This window comes from Cyprinus carpio, chromosome B6, assembly GCF_018340385.1.
Source record: "Cyprinus carpio isolate SPL01 chromosome B6, ASM1834038v1, whole genome shotgun sequence".
Taxonomy (NCBI): Eukaryota; Metazoa; Chordata; class Actinopteri; order Cypriniformes; family Cyprinidae; genus Cyprinus; species Cyprinus carpio.
This window is the reverse complement of record NC_056602.1, coordinates 17,185,261-17,207,675: the sequence shown is the minus strand read 5'-3', so window position 1 is coordinate 17,207,675 and position 22,415 is coordinate 17,185,261. Positions and strand designations below refer to the sequence as shown.

The 22,415-nt window shown below is 34.9% G+C and overlaps 1 protein-coding gene across 2 annotated transcripts in view; it reads left to right on the top strand.

Moving 5' to 3' along the window:
- LOC109063240 (cAMP-specific 3',5'-cyclic phosphodiesterase 4B-like) overlaps positions 1-22,415 on the top strand; it is a 164,814-nt gene that overhangs the window by 53,555 nt on the left and 88,844 nt on the right. For both annotated transcript variants that reach the window (XM_042725961.1, XM_042725962.1), the window contains exon 3: positions 10,748-10,986. In XM_042725961.1, the coding sequence (XP_042581895.1) occupies positions 10,748-10,986 (239 nt within the window). The remainder of the gene's footprint in view (positions 1-10,747; positions 10,987-22,415) is intronic.

The following is a 22,415-nucleotide window of genomic DNA, read 5'->3' as shown; positions in this document are numbered from 1 at the left end:
AAGAGGAATACGACAACTGTAGCAGCAAATTCCTTGACACGTCTGTGTGTGGTGGCTCTTGATGCCTTGACCCCAGCCTCAGTCCATTCCTTGTGAAGTTCACTCAAATTCTTGAATGGATTTTGGTTCTCTCGGTTGGTTGTGCATCTTTTTCTTCCACACTATTTCCTTCGGCTCAACTTTCTGTTAACATGCTTGGATACAGCACTCTGTGAACAGCCAGCTTCTTTGGCAATGAATGTTTGTGGCTTACCCTCCTTGTGAAGGGTGTCTCAGATTGTCTTCTGGACAACTGTCAGATCAGCTGTCTTCCCCATGATTGATGATAGTGAACCAAACTAAGAGACCATTTTGAAGGCTCAGGAAACCTTTGCAGGTGTTTTGAGTTGATTAGCTGATTGGCATGTCACCATATTCTAATTTGTTGAGTTGGTGGGTTTTTGTTAAATGTGAGCCAAAATCATCACAATTAAAAGAACCAAAGACTAAAACTACTTCAGTCTGTGTGCACTGAATTTATTTAATACACGATTTTCACAATTTGAGTTAAATTACTGAAATAAATTAACTTTTCCACGACATTCTAATTTATTGAGACACACCTGTACTAAAGGGGGCTGATTTATAATTCTGTATTCTGACATACTCAGTGCTTAATTTGTAAATTGCGAGGTCCCTGAACAAAGCGGGATAAAGAAAATGGCCGTCCTGGCGAGTATCCTCTTTAGCACAGTAGGTTCCTAAATGTAAACAGTTGAGAAAGAAAAGCATGTGTTACAGTATGGATCCGTGCATTTGGTCTTGTGTGAGCAGCCTCATGTGAGCAGCCGATCACATGTCACGTCTTTTGCGCGCTGAAGTTTGTTATTTAAAATGTAGATGTGTGGCAAGCGCGCTCATAATAGAAGATTTTTCATGAAATATATGCACGCTATAGGTAAGCACAAATGTCTGTCATTGGTGCATGAGGAGGAGGATCCGCTAAAATGAGGTGCCGGATTGGATTTCGGGGGTTCCAGATCTGGCTTGTTCTGGGACAAATTAAGCCCCGGACATACTGTGTGATTGGCATGCACTGCACCAGGAAGGCTGATATTTAGTCCACTTGTGTGACTTGTATCGCTCTGCTTGTCTGTGTTTGCGTGTTTTAGAAAACTGTCAGTCTGTGCATAGATGTTGGGGATTTTTCAGTTACCCTTTTTTAAGGTTACATTGTTACACCCCTAGGTGGCAACAAGTAACTGTCTTTATGAGTAGATTTAAAAACTATACAACTCTTAATATCTGTACTACAAAAAGGCACAGAATATTGCCTAACTACGCAAATTGGGACAAACCTAATGAGTCAATCATTGAAACAGCTCATTCTGAATATTAATTCAGGAGCAAGGCATGTGACTGTCATTATAGGTAAGTCACTGAATCAGCTAGTCAATCCAGGAACTCCATCTCTTAAAATATGATTGTTATTGCCTAAAATGGCTTTATAATGGTTGTTGCAAGCATATGTAAAGACAAGTTTGATTACGTGAGATGTGATTGTTGTTGGTTAAAATGGATTTTTGAGGGTTTTGGAGAGGTGCAGAGAAATTGTCCCTAGATAAGAGCTGAGTCAGTGATCAAACCATACAAAGTGTTCCCTGACAATCAGACTGTAGGAAGATGTGTGTCTGTAAAGATAAACAGTGAAGATATACTGCATTTCCTTAATTTCTCTTACTCTTCCCCTCACTTGTTCAACACTCTTTTTTGAATGTGCAGATCTCTTTAGTATCTCTGACTTCCTCTTGGTTTGCACGCTGCCTGATTTCCTGTATGTGTCTTGTAGTGTTTTTAACAGCTTTTGTCTTTGTGGTCTTTTGACCTTGACCTTGCAAAACACTATCCTTATTACAAAGGATATAACCAAATATTCAAGATTAACCAAATGTAAATGTTCAATAACCATAATTTTTAATCACATAGAAACAACTATTTACTATATTACAATATTAGAACTATATGGCCCTTATTATTACTAACTATTACTATTAGCTAACAAACATATACATCTTACAAAGGAGTACACACTAGCTGGTGAATATCAATGCCTGATGACATTTGGAAGCAGTGTTTGAGGATTATCTAAGGAGGTACACCAAAGGTCTCTTTTTGACATGAACATTAAAGATTTTAGTAAGACACTTTTCAAGGAAATTATGACATTTTTCAAATGTGTACTGTCATCACACATTAAAGACATTGTGCACTTCATTGTCACTTTTTGTTGTTGTTGATTTGTAGCAGAAATTAAAAGGGAAGTTCAAAATGAAAATTTGATAAGTTAATGTTTTTTTTAATTTTGTTTTATTAATTACTACTAACCTAGCTAGAGTAAAAATGTGCAAATACAAGTAATATGTAACAATGTGATGTAAGGCCTGAATCCATCAGAAACTCAGATTTTGAAACATTTTTGATTGATGTAACTCCTTTACATCACAACTATTAGCTGTTGGCCAGTGGTTATTTCCCACCTCTCATTTGCATAAAACTGAACGTTTATCAACTTTTTTACATTTTCCTTGCTTTCTGTGCTCCTTTGTCTATTTTAAAATTCCTTGTGCAAGTCCCTTTAATCCATCCCAGTAGATACAGCACATACTTTTTCTATCAGCACATGGTAAGTGTAAAGCTGATCCTTTATCAGCACTCTGATTTAACTCTCCAACTGAACATTCGTCAGTCTACTTTCTATGATGAGATTGTTCTTTAAATGTGCTGAAGTCTGGTCTGTGGCCTTGGACCCATTACATTGAGCTCATAGAGCTGTTTAAAAATTTATAGAGGCTGTTGCCAATGGCTGACATGATTAAGACATGAAACGCAATTGATTGTGTAACCACAAGGCCCATACAAATTGACTGTTAACATAAAATATTGAATATAAACCGCAGAGCACTATCAGACTCAATATTTTTGAATTTATATTGCAGAGAATTCTGGTTTTGGAGTATTTGGAGTGTGTAAACATATGCTTTGATCCGAAACCTAGTGATTTTCTTGTTTGGGTTGCATTGTGGATGTAAATACTGATCTAATATGTAAGTATTATAATTATGCTGCCACCTAAAATACCCAGTTTTCCAAATTCTAAGGCAGCATTGGTATATACTCATTTATAATTGTAGTGATAGGAATTGCTAATTAATTAAACTGAGTCTCAACAGTGATTGTTTTAAAGCATTGTACTGTAAATGCATTAGGGATGGGTTAGGGTTAGGATTCATATGGATAACTGCATCATCAAAGTGTGATCTAATATATCATGAAATATCATTAAAGATTTTAAAGAACTTAAACTTAAAGGAATGTAAAGAAAGGTATACTCAACATTTAATAACCTAAAAGATTAAACTGAACCGAGATTAGTTTACGTTTTGAAATATGATGTAAGCCTCACAAAATCACATGACCTGGTCAGTTTGGTGTATGCTTTGGTTCAACTGTAATCTTATGAAGCTACGAGAATACTTTTTGTGTGCAAAGCAAAAATAACTTCGCTTCTCTTCCGTGTCAATAGACACGTGTTCACAAGAGTACCATGTCAAAGTCTGACATGAAAGAGAAGAAATTTGTTTTCTTTGCGCACAAAAATATTCTTGTAGCTTCATAAAATTTACTGTTTCTGAAAAAAATGTTTCTGATTTCCAGCACAAAATATAAAAATGTTAATGGCAAAAATCACAAAAAAATCATGAAATCCTGGTGGGACTCACTAATATTCTGAAGCAGTATACATCATCTATAGTTCAGTCTATAGTTAGTTATTTTACCCAGTATTTGTGTGTGCTTTGTATTTTATGCTTATTAGACTATCACTCCCATGTGGCATGCTATTTGTGTTGTTCAAGGATTGCTGCCTATGTAGAGCGATCCAAATGAGTCACTTATGAGGTTCAGTTAGGTTGCTGCCAAAAAGAACTGCCTTTGTGTATTGTGTGGTGTTATATTCCTGGTTTCCTGCTCAGCCATGAGATGGATGGGCGCAGATCCAGCTTGAGTGCAGTACTCTTGATCTTCTGAGCCTTCCTCTATGCTCACTCGTTTCTTTGCCTCTTGCTTCTTCGTTTGCTCCCTGCTTGTCACATATTGATGTTTGACAAACTCTCTTGTTAGCAGCAGGATATGTCATAAAATACATGTGTTGTGTTTGTGCAGTCATGTGTTGGGCTCATCTGATAAAGCCACAGAAACAGTGACATAAATGTCAAGCAGCAGCAGGATTCGTTTTCTCTCTCACTATCAGAGTAAGATCCAAGTAGTTTTATTGGAATGGTAAAAAGAAGCTTATATTGGCAAAGTATTGCTTGCATTTATGTATGGCAGTATTTTCCACATAATTCTGTTTTGCAGCAGAAGGGTCTCCATCTATTACTCATTATTAATATTTATTTATGACAGTTACTTCTGGCGCTTGAATTTGATTGACAGAGTGGTGTTCCAAACTTATTTTCACAAATGATTTGGCTATACAGAGCAGTGAATGCTTGACTTTTAAACAAACAAGACATTTTATACCTGATGCCATTTTATGGTTGGTATTTATTTCCTGCTGGTTCCTGTCCTTTTGTGATGTCAGGGCTTCTCACAGCTTGCAAGTAGCATTTAGCTTGCTAGAGTTTCACCTTGCAGGCCTGAGAGTTTGTCCTTGTGTGCTTTCAGAAGTCTTTGGGGTGGGCTGTGAAATGAAGTGTCCCTGGTCTGTGTAGTTCAAACATGAGGTCAAAATGTGCACTTCTGTTTCCACTTCATTTGTATGCAGTGGGGACACAGTCTTTCATCTTTCATGCCTGTCCCTGTCTGCATGTATCTTTGGATACTTTTTCTAGTCACTCTGCTCAAATATTCTGCCAGTTTGCACTCTTTGTTTAGGGATAAATAGCTTTCCAATGCACTGTGTTGTGATGTTGCTTCTGTCCAATATTTGAGGTATTTTGCGGTTTGTGTTTAAATGTTTTGGCTTTGTCAACTTAGTTTGGATTGCTAAGCCATGTCTTTGACAAAGCCTTTGAAAGCTTAAAACTTTGTGATGGAAGGTTTGTTTGTCACTATTATAAGTGCATATGGAATGTAATGGCTATTTTGACTGGCAGTTATTAGTGGATACAATTCTTATTCTGTTGCAGGCATTATTTAGAATTCTGCCTGCAGAGTCTCCGTTGGGTCTGTCCAATTTATTGAACTCTTGGTTTATGAGGTGAACCCCTGAACTCACCTCCATGTGTGATGTGTCTCTTCTGTCTCTCCAGTCACCTTTAATGAATCTCTTTATCTGCTTTGGGATAATGGGACTAATAGTCATTCAGAAAGGTACTAAACATAGTTAAGCTACTTCCTCATTATACAGAATTTGTTATAGGATTACATGTAATTAGTTGTGAAAGTATGTCTTCTTTACACTTGGGATTTGTATATAGAATCATTTTTAATGTAGATTTATGCTAGGAATTTCAAAAGTTGATTAAAAAAAAGTAATGATTGCAGTTGAGTACTGACTCTCTTTTTTGTACCCGAGGAGTGATAGTAATGAGTAGCAAATAGCAATGCATATATTACTAGTATTGAACAACAATATTAATAATAGTTAACATTAATTAACATTATTCAATATTAAGTATTACTATTTACCTAATGGGATACGTTTGAAAACTGCATTTTATAAATAATAATAATAATAATAGTGCTGTCAAACGATTAATTGTGATTAATCACATCCAAAATAAAAGTTTTTGTTTACATTATGTATGTGTGCTGTGTATATTTATTATGTATATAGAAATACACACACATGCATGTATATATTTCAGAAAAATAGGTTGTTTATTTTTCAAATATATTTATTTATAATATAAATTATATGAATGTAAATACATGTAAATATTTTCTAAATATATACTGTATGTGTGTGTATTTGTGTATTCATAATAAATATGCACAGCACACATACATAATGTAAACAATAACTTTTATTTTGGATGTGATTAATCACGATTAATCGTTTGACACCACTAGTAATAATAATAACAACTTTGTTGAAAATACAACTAAATTTAATCATTTTTATATTTATTATTATTATTATTATTATTATAACTTTAAATAAAACGTTTTAGTACTAAACAACAATATAAATAATAGTTGTCAGTATTAAAATTAATGCAATAAAACTATTATTATTATTATTATAAATAATATTCGCCATTATTTAATATTAGTATTAAATACAAATAAAAGCAATAAAAGTAGTAATAAAAGTAATAGTAAAACTAATAATAATAAAGCTGCATTTAATAATAATAATAATAATAATAGTAGTAATAATTTTTATTTTTTTATTTGAGGTTAATAAATAATAATGTTGTTTTTAGTTATTTTTATTTATTACATAGGAGAGTGTTCAAAAATATTAGTTTTTTGTTGTGTTGTTTGTTGTGAATATAAATTTTTTTTTTTATAGTATAGAGGCGGTTCATTTTGTAGAATTTTATTGAACTCCATGAACTGAACTAAATGTGTCAGATAAAAGAGACATACAAAATGTGCAGAGTGATGGGTTCACCAGGACTAGAAATAAGAACTGCTGGACTACCGAAATGTTGATATTTTGACAATCACATCATAAGCTGTTTAGTCCATAAATGTTCTGTGTTTGATAAAACACTTTTCTCTCAAGTTTTTTTCTTTCAAACAAAGTCAAAGAGAGTCAAGCACCATATGGTCAAAGGTATTTTGTTTGAGTGCCTGTGCTTTGGGTAATTTTAGTTTGAAGGAGGAAAGGTTGTTTTATAGCTCGGAGAGCCGCTGCATTAGTCTAATGAATTAAAAAAGAATGTGGTCTCGGGTGACTGCAGGCGATGGCTGCGAGCTGACCGCAGAGTGTTCCAGACACAGGGAATCTCAGGAGGTCACCTTGGTCATCCCTGGTCTGGCTGATTGCTACGTCATGCTCCTGTGCTCTCCCTCTGAGTTCATTTGGGGACAAAACATTGTAATTGCACAGACAGCGCTGAGCCAATGGTCCGGATAGCATCAACTTAGGAGGATGCTGTCCAATCACAACATGATTAGTTTACCGTGAGCTAATGTTTGGATCTGTCAAATACAGATTATGTCCTTTGCTAGACAACATGAGCTCATAGAGGCATCTAAATCTGCAAAATATCTTCATATTTGCCCTTGACTGAAGGGGAATCTGAACACTGTATTTAAAGGACACAGTAATATTTCACCCCAAAATGAAAATCTGTTGCTGTTTTGGACACAGCTACGAGTAAATAATGGAAACCTAAGATTTTAGGTCTAAAGGCGTCATAAAGTATCATAGAAGTGGTCAAAATGTACTATATTCCAAGTCTTCTGAAGCCATATGATATCTTTGTGTGAGAAGAAACAAGCCAAAATAGAAATCATGTTAACTGAAAATCTTCCCTTCCAGTAAGATGGTAATCTGATTACTGCTACCACAACTGAATTAATTGCTCGGATCATTGCGATTTATGAATGAATCAGAATGGATCAGAGTGACTGACTGGCTTTCAACACAATATCGTACATGGCTTTAACAATTTGTTTTTTTATATTGCTTTTAAATTCAAGTTCAAGTGAGTTTTACTGTCATTAAAATGTCATACCTCACAGGACCATGGTGCTACATATAGACCAGTGGTCTGCTGAAGGAACTGATGAACTTCTTTGGTGCTTTTGAAATCAGTTTGATGCTTGCAGGCCTCTGTAACATTTGTCTTTATAGTCAACTCTAGCCAGGACATGTGAGTAGAAGATTGTTTGAAGTTATCTGCAGCGTCCTTGTCGGAGTATTTTGAAATATTGAAATGAACTCTGAGACTCTCAGCATGATTCATCCACCCAGGATGTGATGTGAAGGATAGCAGATTGTTCCCAGAATTCAAAGCGAGCATTGCATTTAAGGACAAAAGCACATGAAAGTCCCCGTTGAAGGAACTACATTTAGAGATTTTTGAAGGAAAGGCTTGAAGGGGGAAAAATCAGATCTATGTGGAAGACTAATACAGATATTTCTACAATCTGGCGAGATATGGAGATCTGATCTGTGGTGATGCATTTTCTATTAGGTAAGGGCATCATTTGTCCACCACCTGCTCTGTTTTTAGATGAATTGCTCTCCTTGAATTGGTTCTAGTAAAGAGGGGTGTAGAAGTGTTTTCTTGTCTTAGCATCCAGAGCTTTTTCAGCTTTGTCTGTTTAGATGAGCTTTTTAGCAGCTCCTGTCAACAGTGTTCCTCTTCATAACATGGAGCTCTGTTCACTTCTGAGAGTTGTTTTTTCTTGTGGTTCCTGACAGATGATGCAGAAACACTCTTCTACTTTTCTCAGCTGTACTGATGATATCAGTTGCTGGCAAGTATCTTTTGCTTTCCAGTCAGTGTTGGTCTGCTATCTAACATCTTCAGCTGCCCACATATCTTCCCATCATGCTGACTACCACTGTGTTGGAACAGCACAGCACACAGCATAGTGCGAATGGTTTTACATGCAAAAGGTATAACTTATATATTGGATGTTGTATATAAATAAATTTGAAATTAGGAAAATACATTTTTAAATGCTTACAGACACTGTATGTAGATAAATGCATACAGACAGTTTATGTAGATAAATACATGAATGCATTTTATTTTATTTTAGTACTGCAGTTTTAAAGGATTGAATGAACCACCTGGGCAACACAGTCCTATTGGTTAGCATTTTCTCTGTCAGCAGTTCTCAACTTTTTTTGACTACAAGGCCCTTCGTTGTCAAATGTGATATTTGAAGGCCCTACAAGATGTTTTCTGGTAGCTCTGCTGTAATGAGAGCTGCTTTTCCAACTCTTTTATTTACAGAAAGTAATATATATATATATATATATATATATATATATATATATATATATATATATATATATATATATATATATATATATATATATATATATATATATATAATTAAATAATAATAATAATCAATTAATCAATAATCAAATAATAATAAGCATTATAATAATTATTATTAATAATAATAAATAAATAATAATAATGAAAATGTTATACTTCCAGAAGTTTCAGAAATTTAATTAATATTTTTCATGATTTAAACTTTTTATTACATTTAAATTACTTTTTTTAGTCAGTTGCTATTAAATTTTTACCCACAAATGGCAATTTCTGTTCAATATTTTTTAGAGCTTCAAATAACTAGAACAAATTATATGATTTAAAATGATGATTAAAATGATTATATGAGTAAAATTATGAAAGATTATCTATATATATTACCAGCAAACAGGCACATAATATTTATATATATATATATATATATATATATATATATATATATATATATATATATTTATTTATTTATTTATTTATTTATTTATATAATCTTTTTTTTTTTTTTTTTTATATCAGATTTTATTGTGTGAATGTTTGATGTTAATATGAAATGCTTTTAATATTTATGAAATACAATAAAATATCAAATGAAAGAAATCTCATGCAGAAATAAAAAATAATCAAAAAGTACTCAAAAAATACAAAGCTGTCACTGGGGTGGTACAGTAAGGAACAGGAGCTAAAAGGTACATCTTTTTACCTTATTTAACCTTAAATGATCCATATTAGTGTCTTAAAGATACATATTGAAAAGTATCACTTTATTTTTGAGAGCGTGTGTTGTCTTAGAAGTTTGCTGTTTACGTGTGTGTGTGTGTGTGTGTGTGTGTGATAAAGGAAGAGAAAATATTCTATTCACATAACCCCAGAGAAAGACTCATGACACTGATTCAAACTGAACTAGAACCAGTGCATGGGAGTCATTTTGTTGGTGAATCTGACTACTGGTTTTGTTGTGTGTATCTTTGTTTTTGTGGGCACCTCATGAGGCTGACTAAATTGAAAGAACTCTGTGCTTGTCATGGTTTTGCAGTGCACACAAATGAACAGCGTGTACGCCGGAACACAGCGGTAATGGAAAATTTATTAGAGCGACTACAGCATATATCAATCAATGCAGTGTTTCTCATATCTCAGTTCTGTGGGGGAGTTTTTTGTCTTTCCATTTCCTTACAAAATGTACAATGGAAGTATCATGCTAATATGTTCATTTTTAGGTGGTAGTACTTTGCTAACCAGTACTTTAATATTCATCTAAAAATATATCACATACAAAAAACACAACTGTACGATATCACGTTTTGGTGCTTGTTTTAAATTTTGTAACAGCACTAGTATAGACTGTAAAGATTTATCTGACATGTCTAATCAAAATATTTAAAATATTAATTACAGCTATTTTCTGTTTTATTTAGACTTTCCCACATCTAGAGCTTTTGTCTGTACAACAGTCTTCTGTTAAATGCAATTTTATGTATTTTCAAGAAACATAGAAGCTGAGTTGAGAAGTTTATGTTGAGTGAAATGCTTTGGCGCCCTCTAGTGGTATGAAATACGTTACAATGGCTTAATTTGTCTCATTCACTCAAATCTTTAGTCCACTGAAAGCAATTTTCCTTTTCACCCACTCATTTCTCTCTCTTTCTTATTTGCTTATATTTTATATATACAACTCTTATGTAACTGGCCGAACACGTACAGTACAGCTCTTGTCATCAAAATAACCTCATCTGCTGACATGGCATTACATTTTTTTACTACCTACCTACCTATCTCTCTTTTTTTCACTCCAGGACAGTAAAGAGCCTCCAGACTGCAGACTAAGTGAATCTTTCACATCTTCGGGTTGTACGCTCGGGGTGGATCTGCGGCGGAGACGGCGCCGTTTCTCTGGTAACCTGCAGTTGCCTCCTTTATCATGGCGGCAGATGGAAAGGTCCCGCAGTCCAGATGATGAGATCATGGCAAGACCAACTACACTGCCCTTCATTACACCCCCTCGCATTGACATCACACCTGTGGACTCTGAGTGGTGAGTCCGTGTCAATCAGCTCTTTTCACTGCTCCTTCAACTTTCATTTCAGAAATCTGATATCTTATAAAAGATATCCGATTTCTTCCATCTCAGTTTAAAATGCAGGGACTTTGTACGTTTTTTGTCTCGAAGAGTGTAAACACTGTGGTTCTTCTGTGATTCATTTATTGTATTGATTGAGGTTTAACAATTGTTGAAAAAAATGGTTGGGAAACCTGTTTGGAAACAACAATTAATTAAGCATACATTTTGTGTAGATTATATAAGCTTTTATATTAAATAAATTTAGGCTATATTATACGCTTCCATTCAAAAGTTTGGAGTTGGTAAGATTTTTACAAATCTTTTTGAAGTTTTAGAAGTCTATTATGCTCACCAAAGCAGCATTTATTTGTGTTATTACATTTGAAAATAATTGTTTTTTATTTTAATATATTTTCAAATAAAATGTATTCTCGTAATGGTTGTTCAGAAATCATTCTAATATGCTGATTTGGGGCTCAAGAAACATTTAAGGTTTTCAATGTTGAAATTATTTTAATAATGCTCAATATTTTAATGGAAACGGTGATCTTTGAGAAAGAGTCCCTAAACTCCATGAAGAAAGTTCAAAAGAACAGCATTTTTTTTTAAATAAAAAAAAATTGTAACATTTTAAATCTTAATGACCCCTTAATGAGTGTTAGTTATACTAAATAAGCATTTTGTTTTATTTGGTCATGTCAGGTGCCCCTGAAACAAACTAAAAAGTCAGACTGTTGTCAACAATGCTGACAGTCTGCATAGGCCTTATATAAAACCACTTATTTTGCTTTGGTTGCTTTTGCAGTGTTACTTACATTATTTAGAACTTTTTTAATATTAATTGAGAGGAATTCTGCTCATTCTTGTGGCATCTCTCTATATCAAAAATTTAGAGTATGATGGCTTATTCTTTGTATTGTAATATAAATATGTTGTTATCCAGTCACTGCATTGCTGATTATGGTTTTGAGTATGGATTGTGGGACATGCACATTTCTTAGACAAGTCAACATAACAATACGCCCGTTTGGTGTCTCTTGTAGTGCAGAAATCTCCAACACTGGCACTTAATTCAAAGATTTTTTTCTCTCTTTTTGGTCAGTAAATCATGAATTAAGTGTTTATTTATTTTATCTGCATATTATGTAGATTGTGGCTGTTCTGATTTATGTGACTGCATGTTGCTTTGGTAGAAAGATGTTTCAGGAGTAAAAATTCACCGCTAATTTGTAGCTGTTTCTGAAGTTGATTCTCATCATTCATGATTTGCATAATTTGCTTTAGATATGTAGAAGTGTCTGCAAAGCTTGTTAATAAGCACACATATTATACAGTATTAAATCATTTGAAATCTCTCAAAAGGGTTAGTTTATCCAAAAATGAAAATTCTGTCATCATTTAATAACCCTCAATTTGTTCCAAACCTCATTTTTGTTCTTCAGTTGAGCATAAAAGAAAGGATTTTGAAGAATGTGGGTAACCAAACTGTTGACGGTAGCCATTGTCTTCCATATTATGGAGAAAAAAGAACACTATGGTAGTCAGTGGCTACTGTCAACCCTTTGGTTACCAATATTCTTCAAAATATCTTTGGAAGGTGAGCAAATGATGACAGAATTTTCATTTTTGGTTGAACTGTTCCTTTAAATGTTTTGTTCGTTCTTTTTAATGTACTTAATGTCTTAGCATCTGCAATATGCTTTACATATAACATATGTACATGTGGAAATCCTAAATTGCTGCATGATGAGAGATGAAATATATTAGTTTTGCTTCCAGCACTAGTGAGTTATGCTGTAGCTGCTCAGTCTTGTTGCCATGAGGAGAGGGAAATCTGTCTGGTTTTTCTTGGCAACACAGCAACAGCTGGTTTGTAATCATCAATCAATCATTCTTCCTTTAATTTGTATGCTAAAAAGATGTGATTTGACAGCAGAGTTGCAATAGCTTGATGGGCCCTCAGCAAATGCACCAATAAAACCAAAATACATTTGTGATTGGATACTTATAATGCTTTATATTATAAGTGTAGCCACAAATTAGATTTTTGTTTTATCTGTCTGAAAATAAACAGGGCTGATTTTCAATATTTCAGCTTTAGAGCACACAAGTTTGTTGTGTTTGCTGAATGTTTTCCATCAGATTACAGTGCATGCATTAAGTTGGTAGTTGTTGTCGTTGTTTGCCAGTGGAGGGCAGCATTGAGACTAAAATACGTCATTGTTTTTCTTCTCAGGTGTTTCTGTGTGGGACACCTCTGGTTCGGTAAACCTCATGAGCATTCATCAGTCTGCCCCACCAAAACACTCCAGACCCAAATTTGTCATAAATGTATTAAAGTAGGCCATTTCATTGCATGCCCCTTTCAAATGGATGACAAACTGAGATCTGGATGTTAGTCTCATAATGTTTATTTAAAAGAATAGTTCACCCAGAAACATAAGAGATCTAGTTGAATATCATGGCCTCTCTTTTACATAAAATGAAAGTGTATGAGGACTGTCAAGGACAAAATGATAAAAGTGAATCATACCACCCTATTACAGGTGTTGAGAGAAACAGACCAAGATTATATAAGTTTTCACAGAAAATCTTGAAAATTTTAATAGTGAATCTTGAATTAATCATTTTTTGAGGATATTTTCATTGAATCGATTGATCAGGGTAACAAAACACCTCACTGGATAAGGCACATAATCAGTTAAAATTGACTTAAATTTCATAAGCTATAGTATGACTATAGTATGACTTCATTCCAGTTAGAATACTGGACATTTTATATATATATATATATATATATATATATATATATATATATATATATATATATATATATATATATAATGAATCTGAAATGAATAAAGACATTCAAACGAATAAAGACACCCTGGCAAACATTCATTATTTGCCCTGCTATCTCACACTCTTGCATTTCTGCTGCTGTTAGAGCTGCTGTCTGTTTGATGTGTGTGTCAGGAGAATCAGGAGACAAGGTTTAGGGAAAGTGCTATATTTGGAGCACAATTATTTTCCTGCTGACGTGACTCCGTTGCAGATTGATTTGGGCGCTCCCAGGTGGCTTGTGGGATAGCTTTATGGGCCAGGCATAAGCAATGATGCTGGAGGACAGACACTACAGGGCACTGAGCTGTCTGCCAAGCGAATTCATCAGTGACTTTACCCACTTTCTCAGGACTGAGCGCTCTATTGTGTGAGAGTGATTGTGTGAGAGAGAAAGAAAATTTTTTGACATTAAGTCATGCAGACAGTGTGAGGCAGATTCATTCAGCCATTGCACAAGACTCCAGGGCAAGAGACCTCCTCGCACTCTTGTGTCCGGGTCAGATCCAGGTCTGTTTAGTCCTAATCTGTCACTTTCTACATACACACTGCCATTCAAAAGTCTGGAATCAGTACATTTTTGAATGTTTTTAATGTTTCTTTCATCAAGGCTGCATTTATTTGATCAAAAATACAGAAAAAAACGTAATTTTGTGAAATATAATTGCAATTCAAAATAACAGTTTTATATTTTAATATACTTTAAAATATAATTTATTCCTGTGAAACAAAGCTGATTTTTCAGCATTATTACTCCAGTCTTCCTTCAGAATTCAATCTAATATGCTGATTTATAATCAATGTTAGAAACATTTTTGCTGCTTCATATTGTTTAGGACCTGTGATACTTTTTTTCAGGATTCATTGTTTATTTAAAATATAAATTTTGTGTTACAGTATACACTACTATTCAAAAGTTTGGGGTCAACAAATTGTTCTAATTTTCTAGTTCTAAAATCTACTTTTTAAGAAATTAATACTTTTATCCAGCAAGATGTGTTAAATGGATAAAAAGTTATAGTAAAGACATATTGTTAGAAAAGATTACTATTTTGCATAAATGCCATTCTTTTTATCCTTTTATTCATCCAAAAAAAAGTATCACAGGTTCCAAAAAAGGAAAAGAAAAAAAAATTAAGCCGCACAACAGTTTCAACACTGTTAATAAATCAGCATATTAGAATGATTTCTGAAGGATCATGTGACACTGAAGACTGGAGTAATGATGCTGAAAATTCAGCTGCGCATCACAGAAGTAAATAAAATTTTAAACTATATTAAATTAGGAAAACAATATTTAATATTTCACAGTATTACTGTTTTTTTTTTCTGTATTTTTAATCAAATAAATACAGCCTTGATGAGCATAAGAGACTCTAAAAACTATTTAAGAGACAGTAAAAAACATTAAAAACCTAGCTGATTTTGAACGGCAGTGTATAAAAAGCTATATTAATGCGGCACTTGATGCATGGACACACACACACACACACACACACAACTTGCACACAAATCAGAGTAGAGAAACTTTTATTAATAAAATGGCTCTGATACCGGATCGCTCTTTTTTTTCTTCTATGGGATCACTACATTACATTACTCAACAACGAGGAGGAAAAATCACTGTTTTTAACTATCTACACTCACAGCTTCATTTTTGTAGAAAGAGATTGGACAGTTTGGCCCCTTTTAATTATTGGGGGGGATTTGTCCCCCTCAATATCTATGGTGGTTACGGCCCTGCCCTGAAATAAGCATGTTTTTTTTTTTTTTTTTTTTTCTGAGGAAACTTTTTTTTTTTTTTCAACAAGGCATGAAAGGACCAGTTAGTGTGTATACACAGTATGGAAATTTTTACACCAATGGGTGAGTTCATGTAAACACCCTAACAACATTTACATTGGCCAATATGTTGATTATAGGCTTTAAAATATATGATCAGTTAATTATTAAATAAATAATAATTTCTCTGCATCTGAGGATCTCTGAACCAATTGCTAAATATTTTTCAGTATGCGCCATAGAAGAAGAAAAAATGTATGGGTTTCGAATGCATGAGGGTAATTAATGATATCCAATGTTTGGTAAGTTACTCACAAAAGTAATTGACTACAAATTACTAATTACTTCTTTAAAATTGTAATTTGATTACATTACTGATTACTGCATTTAAAAAGTAATCAGATTACTAATTACTTTTAAGTTACTTTCAAGTTTACTTTACATTTCAAGTTATCAAACCAAAAAAAAAATAAAAAATACACTACAAAGTGAAACTCATAATCCTTTCAGTAATTTAATAGTGACTGAAAAATTACATAGCCTAAGTATCAAAACGGCAACTTAAATGATCACAATTTTTTCTGATAACAGCGAAAAGAACTTAAAATGTTTCACAATTTTTGATTGTACAGATAAGGGTAATACTTCATTTGAAACTTTAAAAGGTCTTTTATTTGTATACACTCACAATACCAACAAAATGTGCTTTTGTAAAATATAGAAAACAAACAGCGTGGCGTTTCTGCAGTCTCAGTCTCAAATATCTTCCTGAAATGCAAAAAATTAGCAAATACTTGACACACAGACATGAGAAATATATCTAAAGAAAGCTTGAAGTGTCTTTAGTAAGACATAAGTCGTTGAAAACAAAAATTCTCTGATAAAGTAATTTGTTTGAAACCAGTTGAGGTACAGTCTTTCCCATCAGAGTTCATTATCTGTTATGTGGTTACACCCACGCACATCGTGTGCTATGTGATAAACATCCGCATGAAACCAGGCTTGAGATGCGCGAACATGCACACACCCACATCACCTCTGTAAACTAAGCAATAAGATTCATCAAGTTCATCTAGGCTACTAGGCTATCTAGGCTACTCATCTAGGCTACTTTTTGGAACAAGACATGCTGTGAGGAATAAGCCTTGAATTTACCTCAGAAGAAGATTGCAATGCAATGTACAGCAGAGGAACACATTCTGATGAGTCATTTATTTTTACTTACAGTATATTAGTGTTATTGTGACATAAACTATTACACATTTACTAGTTGAACTTTTCCCAAGCTATAATGCCAGGCTAAAATATGTGAAATCTAGTGCAAAATTTTGAAAAGGCATACTGACAGGCAAAAAACTATTCTTTTTTTGTTCAACAAACTATCACTTATAATAACATTACTAATGTAGAAACAATATATTATATATTTTTTTGTTTGTGTGTGTTTGTGTACCATATTTTGGGGTCTGATTTGTACTCAGAAGCGAGCCATGTATATATATATATATATATATATATATATATATATATATATATATATATATATATATATATATATATATATATATATATATATATATACATATATATATATATATATATATATATATATATATATATAGTAAAAATGAAGAAGGGTGAAGTTATAGTATTGACTAGTTGTATTACTAGTTGTAAATAAAAACAATAGAAGTCTATGCAATGTTTCCATTTATGCTGCTAAGTTAAATCGGTTTCTGTGTGTTCGTGTATGTTCTTTCCCAGTCTGTGTGATTTTCTCATTACTTGTGGCGTTTCTTGTGCAATATTAGAATCATCTTTCTCAAAGGCTTTTGATTTTGTCTATTGATGGTGTCCTTCAAAGCTCTTAGTAGAGGATTTTGAGACATCTCCTTTCATATGACCCTTCACCTGAAAATCCCAGAGGAGCCATCAGACAAGGGTGAAGATGAAAGATGGCTGGGTCACACACACACACACACACACACACACACACACACACACACACACACACACATACATACATACACACACACACACACACACACACACACACACACACACACACACACACACACACAGACACACACACACACACACACACACACACACACACCGACTGTACCATTAGAACATGTTCACACTGTGGTCACAGTCAGACACTGTGTGTGCGCAAACAATTTTGTTGGATTAGAGGCATCAAACTTTTGAGTTTCTAGGCTTGATTTGTGCTTAGAGACCAAGTAATGGAGGCCGACTGGGGCCTGCGGTAATCAACTATCCTCCAAATCAAACTGACCTGCATTTCCCACATAGTCAACTACAGTATCTCCTGTCGTGAAGTGGAGTGCTGATTCTAATCATTTGAATCAATTTCCTAACAGCTCAAAGAGTCTGTCCCACATATCCATAAACTACAAGAACTGCATTTCAGTGCAACTCCAGGAGTAGTACTGGCTGTAGTATAGTATCAACAGCTATAATTAAACTAGATTTGCATTTCACTTTTTTTGCTTTGGTTCTGTGTAAAGTAAATACAGCATCACAGCTGCTTTGCCATTGTTAGGTAAATTAGCATGACTTGTTATTTCATAGCACAACTTCTGTGCTGTCTTTGCTGTGAAAAAGTAGCAATATATGGTTAAATATATAAAAATAAAGTATAACAAGTGGTTAAACAAAAAACTACTTGCGAATGAGTAAGAAAAAAGCCCAATTGCAGTTCACTTATAAATATTGCAATGCCACCATCAAGGTAATTAGATTTTAATTAGTAAACATTTCTACACTGCAAAACAATTGGAGATTTTCAAACTTTAATCTTAAAGTTCTTAGCAGGGTTTTAGTTTACAGAAACTAGAAAGTGATGCGACTGTATGTTAAATGTTTTGGGATGAATTAATAGCTTCATTTGTGTATCTATATCTAGCTTTCTAAAAGAGGGTTTTTTGGCGGCTGTAAAAATAGATCAATTTAATCTCCTTGTAGCTTGATACAGTAGGTTATTTAATATTATAGGCAGAAGCCACAACTGATACATTCAATGTTTAGGTTAGAGGAAATCTTCTTGGTCTTACAGATTCACAAAATACTTAATACCCAGCACTGTGCAGGGTGAGAAATGTAGCTGGGAGATTTTGGTAAGCGTTTACGAGACAGCTTCTAACAAATTCTAATCATGTGAAATGATTTTAAATTTCACTCTGCAGGGGTTGTGTTTGCCCTCATTCTCATTCCTCTTGTCTAAGCTTTCTATTTTTCCTCATAATGTCCCTGTTGGTGCCCAGCATCTCTCATCCTTTTTACTATATGAGCTAGCAATGGGAGCCATATGACTTCCCTCATCGCAGCAGTCAGCAGTAAGGAAATGTCTTTATGTAAGACCTTCAGTTATGTAAGACCTCTCCACTAAAACTCCATCAGTGAATAGGATCACAACTCAGAAAGGTCAGTCAGAGTGACTTGATCACATTCCTCGTCACTGAACTTGGTGCTAGACCCACATTACTACACAAGGCTTGGATTTCACAATAATGCAAACCCCTACTAAGGATAGTAGTATTAGTAGATTAGTAGTAAATGTGGGATGGTAACTCAAAGCTTATAGGTTCAAATCCTAGCAGCAGACTCATGAACTGTTACCATTTAGTAAGCCACTTTACTGAAGGTCGATCCCAGAGGACTGTCTGTTGGTTAAGGAAGTGTCTGCTAAATGGAAGTCATACAACCTGCAGGGTCCTCAAAATGGTGTTTACAGATTTGCACTGTAGTTTTCCACTATGCAGTATCTCCCTACAGAGTAGTTGATATGTCACTGAATAGAATAAGAGCCCCAGTTTCCCCAATATTATGAAGCTGCAGACTCGGAGCCTGAGCCTGCTGCATCTACAGTCCCGCACCCAGAGTCCCGCATTCTTAGCCACCTGAACCATGAATTGGTCGTTTTGTCTAAACCCCTGTGTCAGTTAGGTTTAAGGGCGGGGTTAGGTGTAGGTCATTCGTACAAATTCATACGAATTGTGCAACTCGTAAAATACGTCTGAACCCCTGTGTCGGTTAGGTTTAGGGGTGGGGTTAGGTGTAGGTCATTCGTACAAATTCATACGGGTTGCAAGGGTTCTGAGAATGCAGGACTCTGGGTGCGGGACTGTAGATGCAGCAGGCTCCGAGTCTGCAGCTTCATACTACTCAGTTTCCCCTCTGTAGGAGCCAGTTTACCACAATGGGGTAAGATCTTTAGGGGAATGCAGAGCTTATACATCGACAGTCTTTACACTGCAAAAACTGCACTGAAGCTGTGTTTACAGAATCAGACATATCCTGCTAAAAGCATGCTTCTTTTGTTCATGTTACGTTCCTAGAACAATTTTCATTACAGTATGTTGATGTCTGCACACACTTTGCATGTACTTGTGCACATACAACAGCCAATGTGTGAGTGATTTGAGTGCACCGACAAATAAAGGTCCACTGGGTAGTGCATGAGTGCCAAACACGTCCATGAGCACTCATGCTCCATATAGTATATGGCTTGAATGTTGAACTGTGCCCTAGATGGAGTAGAACACAGAAAATGAAGTGTACCCAGGCCTTAAAGGGGTCATATGAGGCTACATGCACATTTACAAGTTGTTTGAACTGAAATGTGTGTTGGCAGTGTGTGTACACAACCACCCTAAAATGATAAAAATCCACCCAGTGTGTTTTTTTTAATCTGTTCTCTAAAAATCTTTACTTCTTTCTCAAAACGAGCCGATCTCAGATCCCTATCTGTATGACGTCACAAAAACAGGACCCTCCCACGATTGTTTGATTGACAGTAGCGTTTCAGCACAGACTGGGCTGGCATCTTACCTTAGACCCGCCCTGAGTGAGTTGTCATCAGTCCGCCATTGTTTCACTGCCGGAGCAGATGTAGACAAGAATGACTCCTAAGTGATTGAGGTGTTCTGTTGTTGGATGTAATAATGAACATAGCAGTAGTCATTTACTCCCGACATCTGAGCCCCTGAAGACGCAGTGGATTACATTTGTTTTTGAAGAGAATGTGCCCCCGATCTACATAAATGCGTCTGTGTTCACGCAAATCATTTGTGATCCAGCTTCACCAACAGAAGTGTGTGTGAGTTGTTTTTTTTTAAATGAGTCTTGGCAAATCACCTTTCCTAATAAAGTGCTAATTAGCAAGTTTCACGATGAATGCAGCTAAAGTAAACAGTCCCTCAGAGAGCAGCTCGGAAGAGAGGGGCGGGGTCAGTAGAGCTCACTAACATTTAAAGGAAAATGCTACAAAACTGTGTGCTCTGAAAAGAGCTAGTTTTGACAGGATAAAAAAAGGAGTTTTTTACACTACCATTGAGAAATTTAAACCAAACTATGTTAAAGACTTTTCATTTAGACCCTAAAGAATCATATCAACTTGTGGAAAATGGGCATCCTATGACCCCTTTAAGGTTTTCTGGAGAGGAGGATGTTTGAGACTAATCAGCTAGTTACTGAGGTGCCTCAAGGTTCAGTTCTTGGTCTCTTTACACTTTTCGATATATACTGTACACAAACTCATTCAATATACAAAACCTCAATCATAGTGAATTTTTATGAAGACCTTGTTTAAAGTGAATGCAGCAGAATGCAGTAGATCCTGTTAGGGTGAATGCAGTAAACCAACTAAAGGTTCAGCAGCCCTTAAACATCTTTATACTCATTCCATCCATACTGGTACTTTTTAGTTAAACTGATCTCAGTGGCTTTCTAGTATCTGTCGCTCTCCTCTTTCATAGCAATCTCAGAATCTCAATCCAGTTTAAACCCAGATATTTGCTTGCTAAAATAAGGGAATTTAAGTTATATATCATAGGTCTTCTGTGTTGAAAGATCTGTCAAAACAGCTTATACAATATAAGATTTTACCATCTGTTCCAACTTTTTTGTTTATCCTCTCATTCATCATTTTTTCCTGTTCTCATTACTTCCTCCTCTCCTTCGTCTCCATGGTGAAGTCCTGGCTGCCGGCGGCTGTTGACTGTACTTCCATTCTTCAGCATGTCTCTATGAGAGCCGGAGATAATCCTGCTGTGTTGCTGTCACACAGGGCGAGCAGTATGCTGTTTCACATTCAAACACGCTTTGAAGGGCATTCAGCAATGCACCTCCAGAAATCACATCACAGTTTTGCGATTTGTTTCATTTAGGTTTTTATTGATGTATAGGTGTCTATGTGCCTTCTGACTGAACATCTGGAGACATGAACACATGTAACATAAAATGTTATTTAAAGGAGCTTTTGTATTGTTTTTCCTGGGTGGTTGATAAAGTTAAGCATGTTCAGTTAAATATATATTGAAGGAATTCACACATCATGTGTTTTTCTATTTGTTTTAATTTGCTTTTGTTTTAAAAAAATTTCTCTTTCCAATTCACTCCCATTATTTTAGCTTCAAACCAGCCACTTTAGTATCTAAACCTTCATTTACCTCAGAGCAATATTTATTTCCCCAGACACTGCTAATCCTGGGCTTAAATTGCTTTTTGGATTTTTTCTTTTATCTGTGTCTTGAACGCCACTGAGCTGTGAAAGGGCAGAAGCCCTCATCAGAATTCAGCCAGAGACACCCATCAAACTAACCAAGGCTCAGCCAATCAGTTGCAGGGAGGGGCGGAGCTTTTACCGTCACTATGCACATTTTCTCAGGGCTTTTTTTAAAATCCAAGGATCTCAAAGCTATTCCATTTATTTTCAAAGCAGACAGCACCTGGGGTAGCAGAATTAGGTGCACTCA